The following is a 13,531-nucleotide window of genomic DNA, read 5'->3' as shown; positions in this document are numbered from 1 at the left end:
CTTTGCTGAGGCCAGGCATGGAACCACAGGACAGCAAACAGTGCAGGGCAGCCAGGGACTAGACCTGTCTAACCCCAGCTTGCTGAAACCTTTGGGGCCGTGTCTTCATCTCCCTGAACTCAGCTCTCTCCTTGACAGATGGATCTCTGGGAGACTGAGTTTTTTTCTGAAACCAAGTCAAGTAGGATGCTCTGACCCAGCCTTTGCACAGTCAGCCACGTCACTAGCTGTATTAGTCAGGGTTCTCCTGAGGAATAGATCCATTAGAATACACACCATTACAAGAGGGAAGTTACTGGATTGGCTTACATGATCAGAAACTGGAGAGTTCCATACTGGAGCTAGACATGGTGGCACACGCCTACAATCCCAGCAACTGGGGAGGCTGAGGCAGGAGGATTCCAAGTTCAAAGCTGGCCTTAGCAACTTAGCGAGGCCCTAAGCAGCTTAGTGAGATCTTGTCTCGAAATTAAATAAATAAATAAATAAAAAGAATCGGGGATGTGGCTCAGTGGTTAAGTGCCCCTGGGTTCAATCCCCATATCAAAAAAAGAAAGAGAGCAAGAGTTCACACTGGCTGCCAGCAGGCTGGACCAGCCAGTAGCTGCTCAGTCCAAGAAGCTGGAAGCATCAGAACAAGAGGGACTGAAGACACAGCCCATCTGCTTTCAGAATCTGGAGTCCGACATTCATGGGCAGCACCAGGAGCAAAAAGCACATCCACTCAAGAAAGTTCAAGCATGTGCAGAGTGCCAGTGTCCCCCTTCTGCTCTTTCATTCCATCCCAACCCGCCTATTGGATGGTGCTGTCCTTGTTCAGGGTGGGTCTTCTCCGCTCAGTTGGCTGACCCACATGCCAATCTTCTCACAGACACACCCAGAAGTGTTCTAATCCACTTAACAATGAAGAGTAGCCATCCTAGGATGGTGTGGGTTACCATCCTGGGGCTGCAGGGGACCCACGAAGGAGACTGGGCCCTGTCCTCACCTGGCATATAGGGAGGAAATGGGGGAGAACAGAGACAAACAGCCAAAGTCCAGAGGTGCCCATTGCACGGCACCCCACATTGCTCAAAGCATGCGTGATCTATGATGGGTACGAGGCTTTCTGCACGTTCTCTTTCCTCTGCTGCTTGGACGTTGTGTCTCTCTTGGGAAAAGCTTTAACCTGTTTTCATTAACCCTTGATAATGGTGATGGGCCCAAGTGGACAGCGAGCAACAGTCAGTGGTCAAACTTGTGAAATATGCAGACCGGAGTTGAGTGCAGGGGGCAGGACCAGGGCTGGCGAGGTGTTCATGTGACTTGAGGTCTGCCCGCATTCTAGGTGTGTTTCCTGAGATGTCCCTGGGAAAGGTACCATTTTCACCCTCAATGCTGTCATCTGCTGTCCTTTCTTCACCCTTGATTATCACTGTGTGTACTTACTCCACCATGTCACTGGAGCACATCCAAAATGGAAGGGAAAGCCACATGGAATGGAGCCTCTGTCCTCTCAGCCACATCTTGGGCCGAGCAAGCAGTGCACCCAGCAGAAGCCCCTAGAGAAGGCAGCTCCGCTTCTACCTCTGCCTTCCCATCCTGAGCTGCAGCTTCTGTGAAAGGAAGGCACATAGGGCAGGTTAGAATGGGGAAGGCCTCCTCCCGTGCCTCTGACCCTGTGGGGACAGTCCGGCACAAAAGAAGTGTGGCCCTGCCTCCCCAGTGGAAAGGGAGGCTGCAATCCCAGACTTCCAGATGCACTCAGATCCACCTGCAAGCACCAGAGCAAACACAGAAAATGGTAAAAGTTCTTCTGTGCAAGTTCACAGTTAGAGCTGGATCCATGTTTTTAGCTGGCACATGGTAATTCCTATATGTGTTTGTCTAAAAATGAAAACCACCCTCTATGGAAGGCAAGCACAGAGGTTTTTGCTGTACAGGTATATCCTTTTTTAGTCCCTCTGACTAATTTAAAGTATTTGTTGATTTCCAGCCCATAGTTTCAATCAACCAAGGGGGATTTTCAAACCTTGGTATGTGATTGGCAAAACACCCTTCACATGAGAGAAGAGCATTCCGCAGACCTGCAGGGGCCTGTTGAAGGGAAGCTGGGAGCGCTGCTCTGCAGCTCTGGCTCCACAAGCTCGAGCTCCTGCTGGACCTGAGGGATGGGCTGAGGCTGGGCCCCGCAGCCCACTGCGCGCTCGCCCCACCCTTCCTGCTCGGCCTCAACCGGCTCAGTGTTAGAATCCTGGCTCGCGAAGCCTTCCTTCTGTCTGTGGGTCAGGGGGAAGCTGTGTAGTGAGAGTCTGGGCAGTGTGTCTAGAGTTCTGGGGTTCCAGAACATTCCAAGGGCTGGCTTAGGACTAAGACATGGCCAGGAGTAGGGCCACAGGCTTTTTGTACTTGTGCCGTGACCCACAATTTGTGTGAAGCACCTGTGTGAGAAAACTCAACTCCAAGGGGTCAGGCCCCGCTTGCCACCTTTACTTCAATAATGGCACCTGGGAGCTGCCTCCAAAGCCCACCTAAGCGGAGACCGAGAGGCTGCTTTGCTTCTGGAATCTCTGTTTCTACAGGTCTATTTTCAGACTTGGAGCCTGAGAGTCCTAGAAAGGCTGGGTGGGGCTCCCAGCACCCTCTGGCTACCTTGGCTGAATGAGGGAGGGGTGGCACATCTAATGCCCCAGATCCACAAAGGGGCCTGTCCCTCCAGCGAGCCTGAGAACTCAGCTGAAATTGAATCAGGGCCCGAGTTGGGGTAGGGGTAGAACTCCTGTAGCTTTGGGTGGAGGTAGGAAAATTCTTCCCTCAATTCCTCCCCGAGGGTAGGGCTTTGTGCAGAGTTGTCTGGGGCTGGCGCACTGCTCCATCTGCCCTTCCCGTCTTGCGAATCTGGCTCTAGGCTCCCAGATAGGGTTGCCAACCACAGCCCAATGAATAGGTGACTCATGCCTCAACTATTGTTCCTCACTTTTTGTGTGGTACATGCATAGGATGGAAGGGCTGCAAAGATAATGGACATTACTGCTTTCTTTCTCTCCTGGAAAGGGCCTTGGGTCAGGGGCAGGACATAAGGGCTACCAGTGGACTCAAATGCAGGATGCTGTCAGGTAATGGGATGGGAGAAGAGTGGAGTGAAGTTCAAAGAATGGAGTCATGGCCTTTGTCCTCAGAAGGTACCCAGTCTGAAGGGACAAAAGACTCACTCTATAAACTGATCCCAGAGACACAAGCAGCTGGGAAGGACTCTGGATCTCAGCTAAGGGCTGGGGACACTTAGGGGAGGAGTGGATGGAGATGTCTGTCGATGCCATTCAGAGAAGGTTTATGGAGCAAGGCTGGGCTGAGTGTGTGCATGATGCCAAGTCCCTAACCTTGGGGACCCGTACTGTTTGGGTGGGCTAGAGAACATCTGCAAAACCATGTTCTATTAAAGAGGTTCTACGTATTGTTTTCTATCTTCTGTCTTTCACCAAAGATATCCAGGTTGGAGTGTGGGCTCTGAGGACAGAGTCCTGAGCTGGTGTTGAAGGTTTTGCCTTCTCCTTGCCCGTGAGCCAATACTACTCCCTTCTTGCTGCCTGGGAAGTGCTAGCCAGAGTCTCTGCTTCCCACGCTTCTCTGTGAGGAGGTAAAGGAGCCATCTTATTGCCTCTTTCTCTGGGGACACCAGCCAGACAGCCATTAGGCAGACCCATCAGTCCTGCACTCCTTTTGCTGATAGTGGGAACAATGCCAGGAGAAGCTCAGTAGCATGCCAAGCAAGTCTTGGTAACTCCCTCGGGGGTGCCCAGCTGAAGAGCTGGGAGAGCTCAGTATAATCCCTCCCTTCCTCGGCAGAGGTAGTGCAGGCTGGGTGGGGCTCCCCTCCGCCAGGGCTGTACGCCTGGCTCCCCACGGGGGCTTCTCCACCACTTAAACCTGCCCACGTCTCGTATGGTGGAAGGGCCGCCCTATCTGGGTTTCCCACAAGGTCAAAGGGACAGAGTGCCACTTCTCCCCAAGCCAGCCACCCAACACTCCCTGCTACAGTTACTTGCCACCCACACACCGATGGTCCCTGTCATCTGAATCTGAGCTTGCACACTGCAGCCATTCTCAGACTGGCCAGAATGCATTCCTGTCCCACCAGGTCCTCTTTCTTTACAACCCCGCCAGGAGGAGAATGAATGGGGAGGAGAGAATGTCCCTCTGTCTCAGGAAGGGTGGGGTTTCCCCAAGGGCAGTGGGGACTGTACCCAGGACCTGTGTATGTGTGTGTGTGTGGCAGACATGCGCTGATAGAGATCTTCCAGTGACGAGGCGGGACGCCTGCTAGGAGCCCCCAGATGCTTGCTTCAAGCCTGGACCTGTTCTTTCAGGGCTGAGGCCCCCGACAGTCCCGGGGTATTCATGCCTGCTTTCTGCAAGGCAACAACATGTGAAATTGGCGAATTCAGTAACATTCATCACTGAGGGTCTCAGAAATGTTCCAGGGAGGGAGGCATCCAAACCTCATTGTCTCAGACCTGCGAGGCCAGTTCTGGCCAGTGTCTGTCTGTCTGCAGGGATTCATCTGTCAGCTCTTTTTCTCTGGTGAGCAATCACCATCTAGCTGATCCCCAGCATTGCGGAGTCACTTTCCCACAGCCTTGGCTTCCTTGTAGTCAATCGCAGGCCCTATCCAAGAGATTTCTGAGCCTGGGCGGGTCCTAATTCCTTTGATCTTGGGAACATGGCCCCTCTGTCCCATGATTTTGAACCTGTTACCACTTTACCCCTACTTCTGGCTCCAACCAAGGGGATTCAGCTCTTAATAGTTTAAGCACTGCCTGCCTGAGGTTCTTAATTGAGGGGAGGCAGAGATGTGACCCCACTCAAGTTTGTAGTCTGAAAGAGAGGGTGTGGCCTAGGACAGACACTTGCCAGAATGCCCTTCTTCTACCTGGTGCCCAAATTGATCGAATAAGTTGTACAGAGGGGATTTTATGGAGCTCTCCCTAAAGCAACTGTGGGGTTGTTATGCCAGCTGCCTTGTCCCCACACCTGCTCTGCTTGGGCTCTCTGGCAGGACAATCCATAACTTAGAATTCCATTTTCCATTCCCTTGGCCCTGAAGGAAACTTGGGCCTAGAGCTTATAAAGGACAGCAATTCCCGCTGCTTGGAACAGAGAGGTTCGCCGTTATAACAGGTCGGCAGGTCCTCGACATGTTTCTGATGAGATTAGAAGCTCCTGCAGGTATGTGTTTGTGGCGGCCTTCAGCCTGTATCAACAGATTCGATGACTCATTTCTTCCCTACTGGAATAACTGAGAGCTTGCTGGAACACACCTGGGGGGCTGGGGGAGCCCTGAGGAGGTGTGATTGCCAGCAGTTTCAAGGCTTTTTGTAAAGCATGAGGGCCGCAGTGGGGAATCTCTGGGTTTGCAATGGCCCTGCAGGGTCTTAGCAGGGCCAAAGAGCAAGGGAAAGGTCAAAGACATAAAATGCTGTTAGGAGCAGGTGTGGAGGGACAGGCCTGGCCCTGAAGAGAGCACAGTGGTGTATAGCCAGGCTGAGGCTTCCCACAGTCTCTGTTTCTGGAGTTTGGGGCTTGGGGGCACCTTTCAGGCCTGAATCTTGCAGGTGAATCTGCCTAATGGGCTCTGAGATAACTGTGCCTCCCCTAAGGAAGAACTTATGCAGAAAGGACTGGACTCTATTTCTCCTTCAGGCACATACCCAAGATATGGGACCTTGCAAGGACTGCCTTTCCAAGAGTGAAATCCCTATGGCAACGTCCCATAGAGCAAAGTGGAAGAAGAGCATATCACTGCCAGGAGGGGGACTTGCTTTGTCCTCCACCCCCTCTACTGATGGACAATGTCCCTGAAGCTAGTCAGTCAGCAAGCACTATGCTGAGATGGTGAACAGTGTCCTTGGTCCTCCCTAGGACAGTGACCATGGCCAAATGTCCCCTTACTTCCTGGTCTCCTCTGGCTGCTCATGGCCCCCAGGCCCCATGGTGAGAAGAGACTATCTAGCAGGATGGCCGATTTGCTGCCAAGAGATCAGTGCTGCAAGGCAAGGTTATTTCTAACTGAGCAGAGCCTGCCAGAAAGCAAGCGTTTGCGCCCCGCACCATGGTGCAGGTGTGATGGGTGAGCTCACAGCTGCCCCCAGGGCACGCCCAGCCCACTTAATCATTCACAGCCGACAGCTCTCCCGCCCAGCCCAGTTCTGAGGGGATAAAAAGGGGCATTGCAGTTCCTGGGTAACAGAGCCACCTACTGCATCCTGCTGAGCTCTGTTCTCTCCAGCACCTCCTGTCCCACTAGTGCCCGGTGTTCTTGCTCCACCAGGAACAAGCCATCATGTCTCGCCAGTCGAGTGTGTCCTTCCGGAGTGGGGGCAGCCGCTCCTTCAGTGCTGCTTCTGCTATCACCCCGTCTGTCTCTCGCACCAGTTTCACCTCCGTGTCCCGGTCAGGGGGTGGCGGTGGTGGCAGGGTCAGCCTTGGGGGTGTTTGTGGAGCAGGTGGCTATGGCAGCCGGAGCCTGTACAATCTGGGTGGCTCCAAGAGGATTTCCTTCAGCGCTAGCGGTGGAGGCTTCAGGAACCGATTTGGTGGTGCTGGAGGTGGCTTTGGCTTTGGAGGTGGAGCCGGCAGCGGATTTGGTTTTGGCGGTGGAGCTGGTGGTGGTGGTGGCTTTGGGCTCGGTGGTGCAGCTGGCTTTGGTGGTGGCTATGGGGGCTCTGGCTTCCCCGTGTGCCCCCCTGGAGGCATCCAAGAGGTCACCGTCAACCAGAATCTCCTCACCCCTCTGAACCTGCAAATTGACCCCACCATCCAGCGGGTGAGGACTGAGGAGCGGGAGCAGATCAAGACCCTCAACAACAAGTTCGCCTCCTTCATCGACAAGGTGAGACATGATCCTTTGCAAAAACTCACTGTAAGTCTTGAATAAATGCCAGAGAAGGAGGGGAGAGGGCAGACTTCTCAGGCTTTGTGCAAATACCTTCATGGTTTGCAGTTGTTTCCATTTCTTCCTGAGTTCTGGATTGGTGAGCCAGTTTCATAGACGGGCAGACTGGCAGGCAGAGCCTCATTTCTCCCCTTCAGAGGTCATCTCGGAAGGGCCCCATGATTATTATTGGAGAGAGAGACAAGCTCTGTGCCTCAGGAAACGGGGCTGGTTGCACAGGAAGGCAGACGTGTTCACCTGGGGGCAGCCTGAGTGCCTTCTTGACCCTCAGCACCGAACCACACGCAGCTCCAGCCAGCTGTTCCAGGTTCTAGCTGTGCCCTGGACAATGGTGCTGTCTTCCCAAAAGAATGAGGTTGGGTGCTTTGCTCTGGACCTCCCCTCCGGGACCCAGAAAGGCACTGCACGTTGAAAAGTTTTAGGGGACAGCAGGTGATTCCCAAGAGTGAGTAGATCATAGAAACAAGAAGTGCAAACTCTTCTTCCTTCACACTCTGCTCCCCTCCAGGTGCGGTTCTTGGAGCAGCAGAATAAGGTCTTGGACACCAAGTGGACTCTGCTCCAGGAGCAGGGCACCAAGACAGTGCGACAGAGCCTGGAGCCTTTGTTTGAGCAGTACATCAACAACCTCAGGAGGCAGCTGGATGGGATCCTCGGGGAGAGAGGCCGCCTGGACTCAGAACTGAGGAACATGCAGGACCTGGTGGAGGATTTCAAGAACAAGTGAGTCAGGGGTGGGCGGAGACAGGGGCATTGATATCTTCTTTGAACCAGATCAGTTTTGTAACCAGACTTCTGCTTATGCCTTCACCAGAAGCATATATCGTCCACAGATATCCATAGTACCAAAAAAGAAAATCCTGGTCCGTGTTTAGAAAGTTCCAACTCCTGGCTTAGTACCTCGACAGGCACTTAACCAACAGGCAGAGCTACAAGTGCAGCATCCTGGGCACCACCTGCTGAAACGTGCCAGCCTCTCATCCTTGTTCTCTGGGGCTTTCCTCCCCAGTGCACTCAAAAAATACAGCATGGACTTTTGGTGGCTTCCCCGCAAAGCAGAAACTGATCACATAACCCAACTTGGTGACTCAAACAATTTCCTTAGTTTTATAAACGAGCTACTGGGCTGATAGTGTTTGGTTTTGTTTAATTTTTTAAAGACTCTGAATTCTGACAAAAGCACTAGAAAATCTGAATAAATACGGAGTTGAGGGGAAACAGCATGGCTTTCCTACAGGAATAGTCCAGAAGCAACTGAATTATAGTGATGATAGATTGAGTACCTGTTAGACAGTTACAGCATCCTAATGGGTAGGGACCTTGCCCAGGAATCACACTACCCCTGTTCCCTCTCTCTCTGCCTATGAGATACAAGAAGCCCCTTCCAATTTGAAAGTAGGTTCACATTGTGCAATAAAGACCCCTCTGGTGTCCCTCATCCTCTGACAAATTCTTCCCATTCCTTTCACCACCAGGTATGAAGATGAAATCAACAAGCGTACCACCGCTGAGAATGAGTTTGTGATGCTGAAGAAGGTGTGTGGGGTGAAGGGTACCTGTAGCTTGGGGCAGTCACTTTCCTGGGGTGGAGTCATTGAAATCAGATGAACATTATGAGATGCCAAACGCTCCCATTTCTCCAGGATGTGGACGCTGCCTATATGAGCAAGGTGGAGTTAGAGGCCAAGGTTGATGCCCTGATGGATGAGATCAACTTCATGAAGATGTTCTTCGATGCGGTGAGAAACTTACCTAAATTTTTCCATGTGGGTGGTTATTATTTTTTCCCAAAGTTGATGTCTCACAATGAATGGAAATTTGAATGGAACTGACATTAAAAAACACAAAATCAGATGACTGACTTCAAGTCTCCCTGCAGGAGCTGTCCCAGATGCAGTCACATGTCTCTGACACATCCGTGGTCCTCTCCATGGACAACAACCGCAGCCTGGACCTGGACAGCATCATTGCTGAGGTCAAGGCCCAGTATGAGGACATCGCCAACCGCAGCCGAACTGAAGCCGAGTCCTGGTACCAGACCAAGGTGTGTTCTTGGCAAATGTCTCCTGAGTGAGGGGATGGACCTGTGTCTAAGACTCTAGGCCATGACAATGCTAAGGATGTAGCTCTTGAGGCTTGCTGAGGCAGTGGTCTGAGTTATGGGAATTGTCACGGATACATTTTCCATACAAACTCAAGAACCTGAAAAAAAATATCATACCAGTGTTTCTAGGAGAGCAAAGACACTAGAGAAGAAATTATCTAAGACCAGTTCCACCTTGAGAAAGCCTGAATCAGCCTAACCTGTGGCACCTCTTGGTAGTTCCTGCCTGTGAACTTGGAGGAAGTGCTTTCCACTCTCATGTGAACAGGATCTTTCTTTTTGTCCTGGTGGTTTCAGTATGAAGAGCTGCAGCAGACCGCTGGCCGGCATGGGGATGACCTGCGCAACACCAAGCATGAGATCTCTGAGATGAACCGCATGATCCAGAGGCTGAGAGCTGAGATCGACAATGTCAAGAAGCAGGTAGGACGAAGTGAAAGAGGACAAGAAGGGGCTTTGAATGGGAGACACATTGTGTGTTCCTCTTGCTAAACACACACACACACACACACACACACACACTGTGATGTTCTATCACCCATCATGACCAGGATAGATGCACTGGGTTCTCCCTGGAACTCTAGATTGGTTTGCTTGACCTAGAATCTCAAAAAGAGACACCTCAGACCCAGCTCAGCTACACAATGCCCCTTCTCTTCCTTTCTCCTTGCAGTGCGCCAACCTGCAGAACGCCATTGCCGATGCTGAGCAGCGTGGGGAGCTGGCCCTCAAGGATGCAAGGAACAAACTGGCAGAGCTGGAGGAGGCCCTGCAGAAGGCCAAGCAGGACATGGCCCGGCTGCTGAGGGAGTACCAGGAGCTCATGAACACCAAGTTGGCCCTGGACGTGGAGATTGCCACCTACCGCAAGCTGCTGGAGGGCGAGGAGTGCAGGTGGGCTGACACTGTGGGCCAGCATGACCTCCCATTTGATGAGGTGGAGCTCCTCCACTACAGGATGTCAAACACACAAACAAGTGACCTCTGTCATGCGTATGATAATGATACATTGCCCGCCCACTTTCAACCTGACAGGTGGACATACCACAGGTCTCAACTCACTCTTCTGACTTATTCCCCATGCCCAGGGTTCTTGGGTGCTGCCTCCCTCCAGCTAAACTTCCAGAAAGGTGATCTGAGTGTTGTCCTCTTCCCGCTTTTTCTGTGTAAACCTCAGTGCCCATGCCACACCCATCTTCACTCTCGTCCTCCTGATTCTTCAACTACCTCCTTCAGGAAGCCTATTCTGATTATTTCAGCTGAGTTAATTTGCCTGCCTTTGGATTCTCAAACTACGCTGTTTTCTTGAATCTTCATACACTGTCCATTGCCTACTTTCTGTTTGAGGGATTTCTGTCCGTGCCAAGTTCTCTCACAGATTGTACGCTCCTCCAAGGCCAAAACTGCTGTGTGTGCATACTCTTATTTCCCACAACCTCTTACTCATGCTTTTGGTAAAATGGGTGGAGGACAATGTGAATTATAATCTTTGGACAACCTGCTGCTTGGTCAAACCCTGTTCATTGGAAAGTCCCTCCAAAAGGGCTTCCTCTTCTTCTAACTTCATGGTCTTTTAGGGATGCAGACTCTAGCATTGGAATGACTTCTAATCACAACTATGGGAGTTAGCCACATAGACTAATGTTATCTCTGGGGAATTTTTAACTCATTTCAATTTTTTTCTTTCAGGCTGAGTGGAGAGGGTGTTGGACCAGTCAATATCTGTAAGTAACTTTGAGCAGACATTCACAATGATGATAATATGGGATACTTGGTGCCAACTCAGAATCCTGCTCTTTCTAGATACCAAACAGTCCCCTTTCCAATATTGGAAATATTTCCAATATTTAACACATTAGTGAAAAGCAAGTGATGCAGGAGACAGAACATAGATTGGGACATGAAGCAATGTAGCTTGTTTCTTATCTCTTAAAGGACAGGTCATGCAGCATATACATTTTGGACCCTGTACCTACCTCTGGAGTACCTAGCACCATGTTTTATGTTTTTCTTATGTCTACCTGATTTCTGTTGGGGATGTTAGCTAAATGACAGTTCTTCTGGGACTCTGTAAAAGGGACCAGATGTAGTGCTCCATGACTGGCAGGATCAAACAAGCTGGCCCTGCAGAATTCATCTGACGGGTAGTCTCACCCATTTCTCCTTTCCCTGCAGCTGTCGTCACAAACAGTGTCTCCTCTGGCTATGGCGGTGGCAGCGGCTTTGGCGGCGGCAGTGGCTTTGGTGGAGGCCTCGGTGGAGGCCTCGGCGGAGGCCTCGGCAGTGGTCTCGGTGGAGGCAGCGGCGGTGGCTACTACTCCAGCAGCAGTGGGGGTGTTGGTATGGGCGGTGGGCTCAGTGTGGGGGGCTCTGGCTTCAGTGCAAGCAGTGGCCGAGGGATGGGAATGGGCTTTGGCAGTGGTGGGAGCAGCAGCTCCAGCGTCAAATTTGTCTCCACCACCTCCTCCTCCCGGAGGAGCTTCAAGAGCTAAGAAGAGCCTGCTAGAGGTCACCCTGTCCCAAGAGCAGCCACAGTGGTGGAGCCACCTCTGCTAGGCAATTAGTTGCCCAAGCCAAGTTTTCTCCTTTTCTGGAGAGTAGTCTAGACCCAGGCTACTGCAGAACCACATTCTTTGGTTTCTGGGAGGACCCAATTCCCAGTCTCTGGTATCCCATGTCACAGTTCTATATTTGGCTTCAAATCAGTTGTTAGTTCCCTGTACCATGGTCCTTGGGACATGAGAATTCAAAGTTTTCCAGTATCTAAGCCAGCAAAACAGAATCCCCACCCCAGTGCCCACCCCAATTTTGAGCTGGTTCTGAATACCTCCAGAGTATGTTCAATAAAATGCTTTTCTAATATAAGCTGTGGTGCAGAATTGTTTTTTCCAGGTCTTCCACCAGCTTGGAGACCTCTGAGGGTCAATCTGTGCAGATGTGATGGGTCATTTAATGGTTCACAGGGAGGACAGGATAACCTTGGAGGTAAAGTGGCCATCACAGGAGGTCCGGAGACTCCTTTAGGCACAAGAGGAGGTTGGAAAGCCTCTGCAGTGGAGGAGTCTTGCAGGGCACCGATGGGGGTGTCTAAGGTACATTGTACCTTGGACAGATTTTAGAGCTTTTTGCCAATTTGCAAATAAGGACACAATGGACTTAAGTAACATTGGTAAATGAAGAATATGTTGCCTTCAGAGCTCCAAAAGCCCTAAAAGATGTTGGGCCTCTTTTAATATTGTGTTTGTTGAGACAGTCAACAGCTGTTACATGTCAATGCCAGGCTGGAGTAGCCCTCAGTTTACCAAATAATTTCAGGAATTTCACCAAGGTGGCAGGATCTTATACTGTGTGGGAAAATGGCACACCCTCTTTGGGGCACTTCTTTGTGAGTGTTTATATGTTCTGAATATTTATATAAAATGAACCCCTTTGGAGGAGGCTTCATTCATGTCAATCATATCCATGATCCTAGACAAAGTCAGGGGCTTTCAAATTCTTGCCTGCAAAGGCTGCGTGCAATGATCAGGCTGTTGAGGTGCTTCAGGTGTCTGGAAAAGTCATATTGTGCCCCTTAGAGGTGCCAGCTGTTAAAATGGACACTGAGTAGAATATTACCAGCCAAATCTACAAGCAGGTGCAGATTGCGTAAATCACTAATTTCAATAAGGCTGTGTATGGGATCTAAGCTATGACCGTGCCATTAAGGGTGTGGTAATCCACAGGGAGGCACCATTCATTATTTTCAAGTTTAAAAATAGGCCACATTGGGTAGTTGAATGCAGAATCAGTGGGTGTAATTACTCTTTCTCTAAGTAGATTCTGTACAATGGGTTGAGTTCCTTGAAGGTCCCATTTTAATTTACCTGGGGGCATATTCATTATTTTAACTGGGGGAAAATCCACCAAGTTGCATTTTGTCAAGCCAGTTTGTAGGTGCCAAGGACTTAGTTAAATTTTAACTTATTACCCATTGACTCAGACTGCCCATGTTTAATAAGGGGTATTTTAGGGGATGTTATGGTCATGGGGAATTAAGACAAGTCAATAATTCTGATAACTAAGTTAAGGTAGATCTGTTCTCTCTTGTATATTTAGAAACTTTCTTAAGGGGTACCTTGTTTAAATTTAGTGGGATCCCCAGGTATACATGTAATTTAAGTTCCAGCAAGGACTAAGGTTTGGTGATGTTTATTTCAGCAGGTGTGAATGTAAATTCAGAACCTACATGGTAACCAAGGTTAATATGCACACCTTTTTTATCTTTTTGATGTATAAACTATTAAAATTAAAGAATAATTTGGATTTTCAATTGCATCAAATTATGGACTTCTGTTTTCATTTTTTTTCCTCCTGATTTCCATTTTCCTCCTTCCTCTTTCCCTTTATTTTCCTTTCCTTTAATTTCTCCTCCCTTCCTTCCTACACTTTGGTGAGAGAGGAATTCTCCTGCTCATATTTATAAATGTCTTCCTCCAGAAAGCCTCAAATCAGTATCA

At 50.2% G+C, this 13,531-nt stretch overlaps 1 protein-coding gene and 1 long non-coding RNA gene across 2 annotated transcripts; both read left to right on the top strand.

Annotated features, from left to right (window-relative positions):
* Positions 1–3,000: 3,000 nt before the first annotated feature.
* LOC124982570 (uncharacterized) lies at positions 3,001–5,169 on the top strand. The gene is made up of 3 exons (XR_007108311.1): positions 3,001–3,095; positions 3,464–3,616; positions 5,084–5,169. It is a non-coding gene; the product is annotated as an uncharacterized LOC124982570 (long non-coding RNA).
* A 1,037-nt stretch (positions 5,170–6,206) lies between these two features.
* Krt5 (keratin 5) lies at positions 6,207–11,900 on the top strand. The gene is made up of 9 exons (XM_047549429.1): positions 6,207–6,868; positions 7,440–7,654; positions 8,407–8,467; positions 8,575–8,670; positions 8,811–8,975; positions 9,333–9,458; positions 9,709–9,929; positions 10,725–10,759; positions 11,211–11,900. Exons 1-9 carry the CDS (start codon positions 6,320–6,322, stop codon positions 11,525–11,527), a joined length of 1,785 nt encoding a protein of 594 aa, XP_047405385.1. The 5' UTR covers positions 6,207–6,319; the 3' UTR covers positions 11,528–11,900.
* The last annotated feature ends 1,631 nt before the right edge of the window (positions 11,901–13,531 follow it).

Source organism: Sciurus carolinensis, chromosome 4 (assembly GCF_902686445.1).
Source record: "Sciurus carolinensis chromosome 4, mSciCar1.2, whole genome shotgun sequence".
NCBI classification, from domain to species: domain Eukaryota; kingdom Metazoa; phylum Chordata; class Mammalia; order Rodentia; family Sciuridae; genus Sciurus; species Sciurus carolinensis.
Note: the sequence above shows the minus strand (reverse complement) of the source record. Positions and strands in the feature narration are given on the sequence as shown.

What these genes read in the sequence shown, in the direction of transcription:
- Krt5 (XM_047549429.1), top strand. Translation starts at nt 6,320, where the DNA reads ATGTCTCGCCAGTCGAGTGTGTCCTTCCGGAGTGGGGGCAGCCGCTCC. An exon ending in TCGCCTCCTTCATCGACAAG is followed by an intron (nt 6,869 to 7,439) that starts GTGAGACATGAT and finishes GCTCCCCTCCAG; the next exon opens with GTGCGGTTCTTGGAGCAGCA. An exon ending in AGTTTGTGATGCTGAAGAAG is followed by an intron (nt 8,468 to 8,574) that starts GTGTGTGGGGTG and finishes CCATTTCTCCAG; the next exon opens with GATGTGGACGCTGCCTATAT.